This window comes from Gastrolobium bilobum, unplaced genomic scaffold (genome assembly GCF_033153095.1).
Source record: "Gastrolobium bilobum isolate Gb01-03AN ecotype WA unplaced genomic scaffold, APGP_CSIRO_Gbil_v1 utg2169, whole genome shotgun sequence".
Classification (NCBI taxonomy): Eukaryota; Viridiplantae; Streptophyta; class Magnoliopsida; order Fabales; family Fabaceae; genus Gastrolobium; species Gastrolobium bilobum.
In genome coordinates this window covers 64441-80748 of record NW_026897815.1, presented here as the reverse complement: position 1 = coordinate 80748, position 16308 = coordinate 64441, and the positions used below count along the sequence as shown (strand labels likewise).

General features: G+C 36.7%; 1 protein-coding gene across 1 annotated transcript; it reads left to right on the top strand.

Moving 5' to 3' along the window:
- The first annotated feature begins 9925 nt into the window (after positions 1-9925).
- LOC133310549 (uncharacterized) lies at positions 9926-14582 on the top strand. Its single transcript, XM_061511499.1, has 9 exons — positions 9926-10074; positions 10148-10221; positions 10335-10415; positions 10561-10653; positions 11699-11818; positions 12144-12215; positions 13023-13100; positions 13862-14308; positions 14408-14582. Exons 1-8 carry the CDS (start codon positions 9990-9992, stop codon positions 14051-14053), a joined length of 795 nt encoding a protein of 264 aa, XP_061367483.1. The 5' UTR covers positions 9926-9989; the 3' UTR covers positions 14054-14308; positions 14408-14582.
- The last annotated feature ends 1726 nt before the right edge of the window (positions 14583-16308 follow it).

The window sequence follows — 16308 nt, the reverse complement described above, 5'->3', positions numbered from 1 at the left end:
ATATAACAAAGAATAATGAATGATATATAAACAAAGAATAGGATAAAACAATTTAAGGAAATAATTTAGTGTAAACTATCCACGGCAACGACACCAAAAACTTGTTGGGTTGGGACTTGTTGGTTGCTTAGATGTTCATTTAAGGATGTTCCCTTTCTTTAGTTCATCAAGAGAACGAATGTGTTCTCTTGACTTCTATCCAAGTGCGCAAGTGCACGCATCAAGTATTAAATGAGATTATTAATGCCCAGATTATCGTTTCCACGAGGATAGAACACTATATAATACCTTGAACTATTTTATAAAGAATTAAAATAAAAAGAAAAGACAATATTTGAACTGTTTTATCATTCGTTCCCTACTATCTTGGGGACGTTCCTCAATGACAGTAAGTTCAGTCTGACTTCAAACAACTCCTCGTGTCGTATATATCAAATCCTTCTTGATGTGAGAAGGAACGACAATATTCATTACAGTTTTGGTTTTATAGTCACAAGTTTTATGAAAGAAAATAACTACAAGATAACAATATTTAAGAGACAACAATATGGATGGATAAAAATAGTTTTTAACACACGGAACGGATCCAATGTTCCATTCTTTAATAGCTATATTCTCAACCTAAGACTTAACCTTTTTGAATTTGTTCAGGTCTTTTCACTGCCAACTCTGATTCCTTAGCTCGTGGACTTTAATGGCTCACAAGTTTCCATATTCCTATTGCTCCCTTGACTCCATCAGTTACTAACTTCAGATTCTTCAGTGAATGAGGTGATTCCTTATTCCTAAGGCAACCGGTAGTGTTGTTTTCACAACACTACCTTCCTCCTCCGATTAAGTTGTCTGAAATCCCTTCCTTATGGAAGTTCCTTCTCAGTTTGAGTTCAATTTCCATTGATACGCAAAGAATAAAGCACACTTAATCACAGAAATACAAAAGCTTCAGTGCAAAAGTTTTGAATATAGTTCTTTAAGAACTTCACAGCTTTTCCGTTCCACAAACAACTTAGCCCATGACTATAACAATAAACATAATTATTCCAAACTGAAGTCGCATAGACCCGAGATTCAGTTCAGAGATAACGATTGGAAGAGAAAAGAAATAACAACTTATATTGATAAACAAAGATTAGGTTACAGAAAATAAAATGGAGAAGTATGGAAGTTGTTCGTGAGGAGTCTCAAATGGGTGATACAGAATAGAGGAAGGGTTGCTGTCAAATAACTACTGCTAAAAACTATACAACTGAAAAGTAGAAAACTAAAACTGAAACTAAATGATCTCTTCTTAAGGAATTCGATGCTTTCTTCGTGTTGGAACGTCCTATTTATAGGCCAGAAGAGTGGATGGAAAAACTTGTAATTTCCTTTGAGTTGTTTTCTTGATTGCATGAAAGGGGCAGTATGAATAGTACTCAAGAGGGACGCAAGTTGTTGGATGGGACGCTTATTGTTGAGATTTGTCTTTCCTTCTGCACTTCACATGCTTTGTTTTCCTCTTGCCCAATGGGAACTCTTTATTCTATGTTGTACACGTTTCTTCCTGCTTGATTGCTGTACCTCTTTATGCTTTTTGGAAGTTTCTTTTCAACGTTTCCTACAAAGTGGTCAGAGAGATTGAGTTAGTGGAGCAGGTGTATTTAATGAACCAATCTGTTCCCCTTTTCACTATGTTTCTCAAATGATTACCTCATCGTCCGTTCCTAACTGTGTTTTTGTCATAAAGATTTAAACATGTGTTTTTAATGCAAAAGTTGCTCATCAGATGAAGGAACATATGATATTTTACCATCAAAATGGGCTTAGATGAGAACGAATTTTCATCCCATCAGCCTCAAGAAAAAGATTGTTTGATGCCAAGGGAAATTGGGTACAATAACTGCACCTCGTTTTATGGGGATACACAACAAGTAGCCAAACCTCTACAACGGAAACCCCGTTCAAGCTGACCTACGGTTGCAAGGCAATGATCCCGATCGAGATTGGAGAATCGTCTTGGAGAAGGATGCAAAGATTGCAAGGAAGTGAGAAAGAAAACAACGAAGCGTTGACCAAAGAGTTCGACCTATTAGATGAAAATAAGGAAAATGCCAGATACAAAGATATGATGGCAAAACAACTCAGGTCGGCAAGATACAACAGGAAGGTCAGACCTCGGTCTTTCCAGAAAGGCGACCTAGTACTAAGGAGAGCGGACATTGGCAACAAAAATGCCAGAGATGAGAAGCTCGCTGCAAATTGAGAAGGCCCCTACAGAGTCAAAGAAAATATGGGAAAATGAGCCTATATTTTAGAGACAATTTCTAAGAAGCCCATCAAAAGAACTTGGAACACGGACAAGTTCAAAGCTTACTATAGCTAAGCCGGAAGTTCGAGCTCCAGAAATCCACAAATAGGATTTAATTTTATGGAAATATGATGAGCCTTTGAGCTCAGTCATTAAATAAAATTTTATTTCTATGCAAATAAGACGAGCCTCTTAGCTCAGTCATTAAGTAGAATTTTATTTTTATGCAAATAAGACGAGCCTTCGAGCTCAGTTGTTGAATAAGAATTATTTTTATGAGAATACGACAAGCCTTCAAAGCTCAGTCTATGAACAAGATTTATTTCTATACAAATAAGATGATCTCGCAAGATCGGTCGTTGCTAACTCCTAAGCATAAGAAAACGGGATTAAACGACAAGTCCTCCATTACGATGCGATATCTAATAAATAGGATCTCGAACCCATAGTTAAAATAAAGTAATAACCTAAAAAAATATAAACGCCGAACTAAATTGCAGAATTAAATTCAGAAGGTCGAAATAAAAACGGGGACTTAGGTCCCCAAAACAAAAGTTACAAATCAAGTCGGCATACCGTCCCTTCAAATATCCCTGACAACTGGAATGTCCCCACCATAAGCTCCCTCATCAACGTCCTATTAGGGATCTGCTGAATGTAGAGTGTCGGGCATGATAGAATCGTCCTTCACCGAATAGGTAAGATCCATTCCATCAATTATAAGCCCCGAGTTCAGAACCTGGGCCTGAGCAATGGCATTATTGAAGGTCTGTTCAACGGCTTTTTTAATCATAGCTCTAGCACCATCGAAGTCGGCTTGAAGACCACTTATCTAAGTATCCTTCTCCGACAATGCTATCACAGAAGCCTCCAGATCCACATTGAGCTTGACAATGGTACTCTTAACGAACACATTCTCAGCCTCTATATTTTTCTTCTTCTCCATGGCGACTCTCCAATTCTCCTGTTCCTTGGAAGCTCTTGAATCCTGAGCTCATTCTCTTGAAGTTTAAGCTCGACAGCTACAACGAAAGAAAAGGACTTCTCATAATTTATATGGAGATCCTCGAAGGCCTGAATAAGGGAAGCTGCTTTCAGAGCTTCATCTATGCTCACCAAATAAGGCAACAAAGCCCAACAGAGTCTCAAATCATAAAACAATATAAAGGCAATAAAACAATATAACAGCCAGGCATATCAGCACAACACCCAATATCTCAACTCAGCTCCGGCCTCCTGTCGCTCGAGGTATCAACCCCCGAGTTACCTGAACCTGAAAATGTTCCCCAAACGTGGGGTGAGATCTCTAAACAGAAATCTGAGTAAGGCAAGGGATCCTCAAGGATTTCTCCATCCCAAGCTCACTTACATTTGCAATATAAGTTCAAAGCAGTTTACAGTATAAGTTCTAAAATCAGTGCAATGCAGCAGAATAATCATGTCATGTGTGTCAAATATCCTACTGGCCAAAGAAATGCAGGATTTACCTACGTCTATTACCTACAATCAGTGCAAGACACCACTTGCACCCATCCATAGAATCACCCTATTGTATGTCTCCTACATACTCAGGCTTACCGTCTAGGTGGAACAACACATGCATATCATAAGGAACTTGCACATAACAGCTCAACAGTATTTTAAATATCAATACATGAAAACACATCATGCATATAAACTATTCCCCTACGGGGTATGTGGAACCAACAATAGCTAAACCGAGGACACGAAAGCTTACCTCACAAGTTAACTATCCAACACAAGATTCCAACCAAGTCCAAGGTCCACAACAGCACTCTTACAGTCTGTTTATACCAACAATCTTATCAACATTCACAATCTAAAAGCGTATGACATAAAGACAACGTTTTCCTTTTACGTTTCATGCCATTAGGCTTCTCACAAAGCCAAAAGCCCTTAATCCCATTGATTCTGACTTATAATATTTATTACAGAGGTTCAACTAACCAATCTAGGGTACATAAACCCCAAATACAGTTCTGTATGAACAGAATAGTCATTGTCTCGAAATTCCCAGAATATCCGGATATATGTCGGGGCCATATCTGGATATCATATCCGGATGTTTCGCGACAGAATGCAGTTTCTTCATTTCGCGAGATATCACTCCCATGGTTCTTTTTTTAACACATTAGAACGTTAAAGCATGCATCTTTAAACTCCTTTAGGTCAGTGATCATGTTAGCTATTTAAACAACTCAATAAACATGTCAAGACTCCACTTTTAACCAATAAAACTCATGATCAAAGGTGGTGAAGCTTACCCAAAGGCGTGGAACAGAAACTAAGATGCTCTTGGAGCTCACAAGACAGCTCCAAAGTCTGACTTCAAAGGGTCCACGAATTTGGCACCACAAGTTGGCTCTTTTACACTCAAAAATGACTTCTTGAAGCCTTAAAATGCCATGACAAGGGCTCCCTCAACAAGGTTCAAGAACTCAGTCCCTAAACTCCTCAAAACAGAGACCCAAAGCTCAGAAACAAGGTCTCCTACCCACCCTCAATGCTTTATCTCACTCTCACAAAGAGGTTTGGTGAATGAACCAAGAGGAAATGTGGTCTCTTGGCTCACAAGTGAAGGGAGGAAGGTGGTGGCTGATGGAGAGCAAGGTGCTTCAGAAATGAGTCACGTAGAAGGCACCAAAATGACTTAGGATCATGTGCCAAGTCCTTATATAGTCCACTTAAGTTTTAATTGCACTGTATTAGCACTAATGGCTACACTTAGCGTTTTAATCCCAAACTTTGGATTCTGAACCTAGCCATTTTTCTAAGAATTGTCATATTTTTATATTATTTTTCACAGCACTTTGCCGGTACGCGCTTTTACGTAGCCAATATCAGTTCTGACACCAATTCTCATTATTTTGACTTCAAACTTGTTATAATAGTCCTATATATTATTCTAGTAATATATACACACTTTTCATAATTTTTCGGGATACTTCATCGGTACGCACTTACACCGTGGAGCAGAACCGGTATCTGCACTTTTCGTCAGAAAAACGACTTTCAACATTAATATTCACTTACTATACTTATTTAAGCCTTCTCATAATTATTAGGGTCAATTATGGAATTATCTCATTAATCTTATAATTAATTAATTAAATTTCTAATTTAACGGTGCAGGTTCTTATAGAGGTGGAGGTGGATGTACCAGGGCAGTTGAGCTGGGCCTATTCAAATCATGGAACTTGGTATTTTGAACTCCAGTAGATGGAGGGTCCGACGACTTCCCCCTCACCAAAGCTTTTCTCTTCTTCTTATAACGGCGATAATCGTCGTCCGTTATGTATCCTGCAAAGATAAGAGCAATGTCATATACTGACCGCGGAGATAAACAACACAATTAAGAAAACCGAGTTCTCGGCGAAGATCATTCTCAAACTTATCCACAATATGGCTTAAGTCAATCAGACCGTAACCTAGAGCATAAGATCTTAAACACTTAAAGCCTAATGGCTCCTCATCGAAAAGAGAGGATTTGCAGGTTGTGTAATGCTTCGACCACTTGATATAGTGGTTTTGGGTCCAATAAAGCTCTAACCGAGCTGCAAACTCTTCGTCCTCGAAAGCCTCGACCGCGAACCAAGGCCGGCATCCAGGATGAACCGCCACTTTAAAAAAACAGTCCTTGAAATTCTTGAAAGACTATGAGTTAGGGATAAAAATCCCGCGATTAGGAGCACCGCGGTTCGTAACCCAGTCTTTCAACCATTTTTCCTCCCAGTTTGGGCGGTATATACATTAAACATAAAAAAGAAGAGAGGAACGGTACATAGGAGGGCAAGTACGATGCACACTTGTTCAAACCCGCAGATAAAAGCCCACGAATTTGGATGAAATTGTGTGGGTGCAACACGAAGGCAATAAAGCACGGCCACCTGGAAGTCGAAAAAAGGAAACCTTAACCCCAACTTTGTAATCATGTCCCTATGGTGGAAGAAAAAATGGGGTTCACCAACACTTGGACCGATGCAAATTGGAATGTCACCAAGAGGAATGAGATCCACTGCTGACGTATTCCCTACAGGGATCCCATATCCTCGACATGAGAAAGCTGAGATTAGGGGTGTCAAAACGGGTTGACACGACATGAATTTGACACGACACGAATCTGACACGACACGAATACATCAACACGAAAACGACACAAATTTTTATTCGTGTCAAAATCTTCAACACTGACACGACACGAATTTTTTGCGGGTTGAGACGACACGACACAAATAACACGCAAAATAGGGGTTAAATCGGTAATTGACAATTTTTTTTTAAAAAAAGGTTCAAAATTTTAAAAAATTAAAAATAATAATAATAAAATAAAAATGAAATAATTAAAAAAAATATGGGTCGACACGAACACGAATACCTCAACACGAACACGACACGAATTTTTTACATGTCATTTTTTTCAACACGAACACGACACGATTTTTTTTACGGGTCAACCCGAACACGAATTTTCGTGTCGTGTCGCGGGTCGACCTACGTGTCATAAACTATATTGACACCCCTAGCTGAGATCACGTATTGAGGATCTCCAACAAGGCCCAATCATAGCTATCATCTACTCCTGAAGTCGAATGGTAGGAATCAGCATATAAAGAAAATAAAAGGGGCTCAAACCTTTATGGTTAATGTCAAACCTGTCGAGATCTAATCTGATATGGAAGAAGAGGAAACACAATCACTAAGAACAATAAGGGGAGACTGATCTGAGGGTGTATATGGAACCCCCACTGAGGTGGAAATAGAGAAGTTGGCAAATTCAAAGTTAGAGAAAGAAGAGGAGGAAGAACTATCACCAAGTTCTAGAGCGGGGATCCGATCTAAAATAGATTTGGAACTCAGACCAGGATTGAGGTTTTTGGTAATCGGCACCATCGAAGTCGGAATTGGAGAGCCCTTACTCCCTCCTCCGCAATCTTCAAGCCAGCGGTGGAACACGATGCTATGGTTGGTTTATAAGGGAGTATATATTGAACCAAACGACCTTTGACCAACCTAGCACAACCCCGTTGATGACTGCCAGCCGACCTGGCATGCCCTTTTCCCTGAACAGAAGACGACGTCCTTCGTTTACCACGTCCACCTCGGTGACTATGCAAAAGCATTTGAGTGGTCTCCTCCTCGGTGTAATCCTCACCATAAAACCAGAGACGGATCGACTTCGATAATGTTTTAATAAACTCATGCTCCTTCGAATTCTCTCTCTTATTGACCTCGTCCTTATTTCCATCTCGGCTTGGATTCGTACCAGACCCAGATGTTGCAGTGGTCATTTCTAAATCGAATAATGGGAATAATGAAAGGAGAATGACCCCGAAATTTTGAATTAAGGGAATGAACAAAGAAGAAGGTGCGTAAAGATGTAAGCAACAAACCCAAACTCCATAACCACCCTCACGGTCACTCAAAGTAAACGAACACAATGTGACGATTAAAAATACAAACCCCAACACCAAACATTCGAAATGCAAAATAGTGAAATGCATAAGAAAGAAGTGTCTGAAATGTACTTGTTTAAATGAAAGCAGGAGAAAGCACGAAAACTGGACGAACGAAGCTTCAGGATTCAGAAATTCTAGGAAGCTAAACACCAAAGGAAGCAGAAATGAAAAACAATTCCTGAGATGAAAATATATAGAGGTAGGAGGCGGGAAAGCCAAAGGCCAATGCAAAGACGAAAGGTCAAGGAAAAACAGTAACTTCCTTGGGCATGCATTTAATGAAAGTACTCATGGCCTGCGTAAAAGGAGGACAGTGCACATACCACGATGCACGAAGCCCCAATCGCAAGAAGACACATGGAAAGACGTAACCACCAAAAATTGCGAAGAAGCCAAAAGGTCAAATCGACTCACAATTCAAACTCGGACGAAGGAAATTCCTAAACCGAGGCTTATGATGAGAACTGGGAAACAGGTCGGCATCGTTTATGGCCGACCTGACATAGGTGCAAATAAAATGGGAACTGCATTCCAAGCCCTGAAGCCTCCACATCGAAACTTGCAATCCGAGCTATGACAAAAGAAAGACTGAGTTTGAAGACAAAGACATTCATCTCGGTAATCCGAACATCGGATATATCGAGCTAGGGGGCAACTGTTATGGAATATCACCATATCTTAACTGCCTATCCCATAAATCCCGCAATGGATAATGGCACATCTGTCTCAACAACAAAAGATAATGAAGGTAAAGAGATATAACCCCTATCCCTAATAACTAGAGGTTGAATCCTACAACAACTGAGAGATCTATACAGCCCAAGCTCAAGAGATAAACCCTATAAATAAAAAGCTAAAGACCCAGGTACACACTTTTAACTTATTTACTATTACTGCCAACACTTTGCACACACGTTAAGTCTATTGCTTGTGCGCAGTATTGGAGTATTGGCTATAAGCCAATTAGGATATCTATATCTAAGATATCTCTGAATGAATATCATAATGTATAGATTTGCGGTTCTCTTGGACCGAACAATATATATATATATATATATATATATATATAGGGGTAGGATCCTTTGACACTGGTGTCAAATTTAAAGTTTGACACCTTATATGAGAGCCATTAGATCAAAAAAGATCAACAACTCTGATTTGTAAGCATGTGACACCATTGATCATCTTTGATCTAACGGCTCTCAGATAAGGTGTCAAACTTTAAATTTGACACTGGTGTCAAAGGATCCTATCCCATATATATATATATAGAGGAAATATATTATCACCAAAAAAGTTTATAACCTTTACAACCAACCTTATCACCGTTGATTTCCGTCAATCTAACGGTTATAATTTATTGGAAAGTATTGGGTCGCATTTATTAATTAATTATTAATTTACAATAAATTATAACCGTTAGATTGACGGAAATCAACGGTGATTTGGTTGGTTGTAAATGTGGTAAACTTTTTTGGTGGTAAGTATATCTTGTCCCATATATATATATATGTATGGGTTAGCATTTGTCATTTAACATGACACAACAAACTTTTCTACATACAACATTTTGTGGGGCCCACACTTTTTGAAGAAAAAAGAAAAAAAAGAAATTACGGCACGCAAAACGAATCTTTATAACATTACACAATCACTTTTCCTACAACATAACTCTTATAAAACCCATATATATATAGGATCCTTTGATCAACTCTGATTTGAAAGCATGTGACACCAGTGATCTTTTTTGATCTAACGACTCTCAGTTGAGGTGTCAAATGATCCTACCTTATATATATATATATATATATGGGAAATGATACTCTCATGCAACATAAGATACATATCTCATGTTATACACTCATAGAATTTTGTGCAAATTTTTTCTTTTCTTTTTTCTTTTCATTTTAAATTGTGGACCCCACATATTTGTATCACCCACATGAGATAGTACTCTCATGTAACATAAGATTAATAAACCCCTATATATATATATATATATATATATATATATATAAGAAATATTCTTTTTTTCACAAGGTGAATTGAAAATTTACTATGTCTAATATTTTTTTTTTTTTTTTTTTTGTTTCTGATTATATACATTCGCGATAGTAGCACATGCTGAAATGACTTCATTGCTTTTCGCTCGCATGAACAGTAGAACCTTTTCTAGCGGTGAAATTTCAGCGTTATAGGAAGTTGAAATCCCGCACGCACTGCGTATGGAGAACATTCCAGAATCTTCATCGAAAGGGACGAAACGCCGGCGAGATGAAGATTACGATGCCGGAAACACCTCATCACTCGGTACGCAATCCTCTCTTATTGTCTGCCTTTCTTTCTCTTTCTAGGTTAGATTAATCTGTATTGCAATTTGCAGAGGACGATCTTACATTCACCGACACGCTGGTTGCGCTTCGAATCATTCGAGCTCAGTTTCCCCACATTCACAAGGTTAGGTCATCTTCTGCATTGTCTCTCTCGCTGTTTTTTTTTTTTTTAAATATTTAAAAATTTATGTTTTTCCCTTATTCAATTCAGTTTGGATTAATGATGCTTGTTTTCAGGTTTCGGTTGAGCCGTTTATATTGAAGTCACAATTGTATAGCAGTGTTAAGGACAGAACACAAGTGGATAGGGAATTAGAGGTTTGTTTAACAATTTAGAATTTTAGTGTTACTGTTGTCATTTGCTACACAATAATGTTTCCTCCCCTGCTATGTTCTTGCTAATTTTAAGTTCAGGAGTTTTGATGGATTAGTGTGATAATAATGATATATTTTATTTGTGCAGTCTCTAAGGAGGGACAAAGTGCTGCGCCTTTTCAAATTAAATACTGGACAAGATGACCATGCTGTAATGTTTTTGGATGACTACCTAAAGCAGGTTGGTTTCATAATTTGGGTCGACACAACAAGACACTAATACGAAAACACTCAGTACGAACACGACACAAATTTGAAATCGGGTTAAAATTTTCGACATGAGCACGACCCACTTATTTTTGCGGGTTGACACGACACGAATAGCCTGCAAACTCATAATGTGTCGCTTATTATGCGGGTTGACACGACACGACATAAATAACCTATCATCCCCAAATTGTGTTACTTATTATATGGGTTGATATGGCATGATAAAACACGAATAATCTGTTTTCAACACGACACGACACGAATAACCTGTAAGGAGATTAACGCAGGTCAATTTCGGGTTCGGGAGTTGACACACGATACTACACGAGTTTTTTCGGCTCAGATTTTGCCAACACAAACATGAGATGAATTTGAAAATGTGTCAATCCGAACACGAATTTTTTCGTGTCATGTTCGTGTCGTATTAGCGGGTCATGTTGAAAATTGCCGCATATATATATTAGATACATATATTTAAGATATATGCCGTGTGTGTGTGTGTGGCCATAATGTCAACTGTTCATAATAGTGTAATAGAAACCGAGAAAAAATGAAGGAAAGTGAGGGAAAGGTGAGAGAGAATAGAGGAATAGTTTCTGAATAAGAGAATGTTATTGAATCTGTCTTCTCTGATACACAGAGAAGGTATATACAGAGCTACAGATGCTTGGACAGCTGTACAATTGAATAGCAGATCTGAATCAGATGTGAAATATCTAACTGACTACCAGCTAGGCTAACTGAACTAACTGAATTAGTAGAACTAACTAACAGTAGTTGCTCTAGGTACTAGCAGTAGTACTATACTTCGTATACTCTAATAGAGTGCTACTCAAGTGTCCTCAATTTGGAAGTTTTGTTTTGTTTTATTATATTTCCTTTCCTATTTTTTATTAATTTTTAAATTCCTTTAGTGTTTTTGGTTTCAATACAGCAGGTTCCTTCTGTCCAAGTTATGTTTCTGAAGGATTGTCGATGTACTGACATGTTTATCTTTTCTATATATTCATGCATAGATAGATCGTGTTGTTAAAAGAATGGAAGGAAATAAAGGAGGGGAATATGAAGTTTTTGGGTGGTTCAAAACTCATGTTCTAGATTCAAAGCTGGAAACCGGCATTGAACATCTGGAGCTTGTGAGTGAGAGATATGCAAATCAGCTTACTTCTGTTTAATTTTAATCATTTCCAGTTCTGCTCGTTTCACTGTCTACTCATAAAAAATCTTTATAATGTGGCAAATGCCCTGACTTTGGGAGACTGCGAATTCACAATATGGGAATCTGGCATATCCACATTTATAGTGATAAATACTAAAATCAAAACATGTTTTCCAGTTACCAGCTTTAATCTTATAGTTTGATACTTTGATTTTAAACCATATAGGCTGGTCAATATTTATGTTATACCAGGATATTTACTAAATGGGTTTCTGTGCTGAGGATGGCTCTTTTTGATGCAGTGCTCACTCTTGTCACATGGGGGAAAGGTGAAGGACAGTCACATCTCCCTTCTAATTAATGCTGGCATCCTTGTGAGTAAACACGGAGTATAAAGCATTGCTCAATTTGTTTATATTCAATGATTGGCTGTTGTTAGACCTCAGCATGATGGTAAGTGGGTCTGGAAGTTGTACGCAAGAAGGAACAAATGGAAAGAGAAGTTAGGGTATTTAGAAGGGTTGTAATTAAGCGGGAAAAATGGTTAGATCAATTCTTGAGTTAAATAGGAGGATAGGGGTACAGAGGGGGTCAGTCAGGAATTCTACCAGATGAACCAAGTGTTGAGGGCTTAGTTGTGAAGGGGGGACCCTTGTGAAGAAAGCTTGTTCTTACAAGGAAAAGAAAAGAAAACTGCAACCTTGTTCTCTCTTCCTTGTTACTTGTTTGATCTTATCGTACATTCCTAACCCTTTTTCTAGAATTTGTTGATTTATGTAGACATCATTGAAAATCCTATAAACCATTAATTTTCTGTGTTTTCTATTGTCAACGTTAAGCATTATTTGCTGCATTGAGAAACTTGCAGCCTTTCCTCATCTTATTTCAAGTTTTAAAATCCTACTAGACATAACAAACTTTCCCTTTGATTAACCAAATCATGCTTATCCAGTTATCCTTCTAATGTTGATTATATGCAGCTTTAGTTTACAACAGCTAGGAATCTTTGTCTGCACAAATTTCCCTATCATTTAAATGTACTTTATGCGATTCTTGTGTAGTTTTATATTGATTATCTCTGCCATGTATTTATTTTCATCTACAATGTGTGTTTGAATGAATGCTTTTTTTTTCTTTTTGGGGATGAGTATTTATGTATAACTCTTAAACATACTTTTCAGACTAGGCAACTTATTGATCCAAACATGTATTGGTTTACAATTCCAAATATTGGCTCACTTCTCAAGGGTCTTGTTCAGGTATGAATATTTAACGTTTACCCCATGTCTTTTATGTCTGGATGCTTGCGATATAGTTGAATCTATATATGTTCATATTTGACTTTAGTACTTCAACTGTGTTGTTAAGTATTTGAACATTTGCTACTATTTTGAGGTTAATCCAGAGATTTGCATTTAGCTCGGCAAATTGGTATGGATAACAAACAATATATTAATGGCTTTATTTCTAACTTTTATGTGATGCGCTGGTGGTATTGTATGATTTTTAGAGCTTATTATGTGCTAGGTTTACGATCAGATACTTGATATTAAGACATTTGTATTATACATCATAACTCTTTAACTCTGCAAACTAAACCTTTAAGCTGATATCTTCATTTTAACTCACCTCTTAGGATCTTACAAATTTCGAGCTGAAAAATTAGTATAAATTGGGAGAGTTATCAAGTAAATGATTGAGCATAGATTACATCATAGTAGGGGTCTCTATTAGATTGAGCTTGAATTGTTATGCGCCATTGCAAACGCGGCTAAATCCATTTTTGAACTTTATTACCGGAGATATTTATTCTATGGACTGAGTGGGGGATAATTTGTATGGATTGAGGTATGATTTGGGTAGTCATTTGAAACCTGACAGTATTTCATATTTGTACTCTTTGGCAGAATGAGATGCCCAGAATTTTTTTTACCTAAAAGTTTTGTAATTTTTGATATATTTTGATCCTGAGAAAATATTTTTAAGATTATAATGAAATTGTTTTTACTTTGTTTTTCAGGGAAGAAAGGAAATTATTTCTCTTCTCAGCCGTCGTAGTTACAAGGAGATGATGCTGGCCTCATTGGAAAAGAAGCGTCTTCGAATGTCTCCACTTGATATGAGATTTCATCTTCGTGATTTGATTGGTTCTGGTCATCTCAGAACTGACCAAACTCCAACTGGTTTAATTATTAGAGTCTCTAAAGATTAGAGATTCAGAAAGTACTAGATGTACTGGGATCCATGAAATGATTCATCAAGAAGAGGTTTAGTTGCCTATGGATATATAATTGGCTTGTTTCACTTCGATTGGCTGCCTTCTATGTGAGACAAACTATATAGGTGAAATGACAATCAGTTTTGTCCTGGTTGATCAAGAAAACAGGCTAAGACATTTGGCAATCACATTCATCAGCTATCAACACGGACCAGTTGAAGATGTTTCTTTTTCCCCATGTCTTATATAGTGCGTTTATTCACTAATATATTCATTTAGGTTCTATTTTTCTCCTTAACTGCGAACCTTCATGATTAACTAAAGTTCTTACATTCATGTACATTTCAGGTTACTGGAAGCAATCATCTGAGTAGGCCTTGTGCTTTCATTGCTTCTACTTCCAATGTACTTCGATTGTTATTGGTATAGTACATTTTTTACATTTATTTTTCAAGAAAAGAAGGGAGGGGTCTCCTACTCGTATTTTGCACGTATACTTCGCGATGTAATTTTCAAATTACAAGTGGTTAACTTAATTGATATTTGTTATTTTAAACTAATTAGTGTGAATATTCATTTAATTCAAGTATAATGCAGTTAATGCTTGCGTGGTATGGATACCACAATAAGGCCTGCCTGCAACTCTAGTATCTGCAATTGGATTGGGCCGTCAAGGTTCATTACCACAAAGGCATTGGATTACGGGTAACGTGTTCTGGTTCTGGGCCCAATTCTTTCCTAAATTTCTTCGACTTTTTGAAATAAGAAGGGCAATTTATGTATGTGTGTATGTGTATGTGTGTCTGTGTGTGTGTCTCTCTGTGTGTAGGTATGTATGTATGTCTTATCATTTCTTAAGTTGCTTGAGATAATTTTATCTCCGACTACTAAATTATAACCGTATAAAGATAAAGATAAATCAATGGTGATAAAAGAAGAAAGAGAAAAAGAAAATTATAACCATTCAAAGATGAATCAATTAATATAAAAAAATAAATAAACAAAACGACGTAGTTTTTGTGTAGACAGAGATAAATATATCTCAAGCTACTTGAGAAATATTTTTTTTCATATATATATATATATATATATATATATATATATTTGTTAGGGAAACTTACATACAAGGATAACTCATACGTGCTGTCAAAGTATATATGCATAGGGGCTTAGTAAACATGTATTTAATTTGGTTTTAATTTGGTTTGTAAACTGAATAATCTTGACTGTTATGTGTAAATAATTAATCAGAGTAGTTCTTATTTGTAAGTTTTGCTAATTATTATACTGAGAAACATGTTTATTTTAGCGATCAGCTTGTCATTGAAACCACGGTTGTAAATAATTGCAAGCCAAAGGTTCCACCTTTATTGGTAAATCCGTAAATGTGTCATGTCAGAAAGGTGGAGACTTTTGGACTGGTGGTGGTGGTTTCTTCAGAAAACAATTTCTATCTGATTAGCGGGGGATTTGTATCTTGTATAGTTAAACTGCTCTTATGCACTAAGAAAAAGAAACAAGACAAGTGAATTTCAAATTTTGTGGCAAGAGTTAGCTTGTATAGTTTACCACAGCTTAATTGATAAATATACTAACAAATTATTTTAGATTAAAATTCATATTTGGAAAAGATGCTACAACATGTCTATAATGTTCAATTATTTTTTCCTGCAAACAAAGTTGTAAATTGTATTATTCAATTATGAATGAAATCTAAGAAGCAAAGGAAGGTATAAGCTCTAAAATGATTTAAATTGAGTGTGTTTTGTACGAATGCTTCAAAGCTATAACGATTTTAAGAAATGGTTGTTGATATGTCTCTGTACCTAAAATCATCGTGTCTCCAAACAGTAAAGCTAATATAAATATCGTGTATTAAAAGAATGTGCCAAATTCCGCTTGGTGACAAGAAATGTTGACATCTAGCCTCATTCTTGGGCAGCATTCTGATTTTGAAGGTTTGAAGAATGCGACATGGTGTGTTTTTACCCGGGAGGGGGAAATTTGTTAGAAACGCTATGAATTTGGATTCTTTCATGTTTAAAAGGGATTATGTACTCATGTTATTTAATCACAATTATTTATTAATAATGAGATAAGAGAAAAAAAAATGTATAATTTTTAAATAAGTAATTGTGATTAAACAACATGATCATTTTTAAACAAGGACTCAAATACAAACATTATAGCATGTTATTTTACAAATGATAATTCTTGGGATCCGCGTAGATATTTTTTTTTCCAAATAA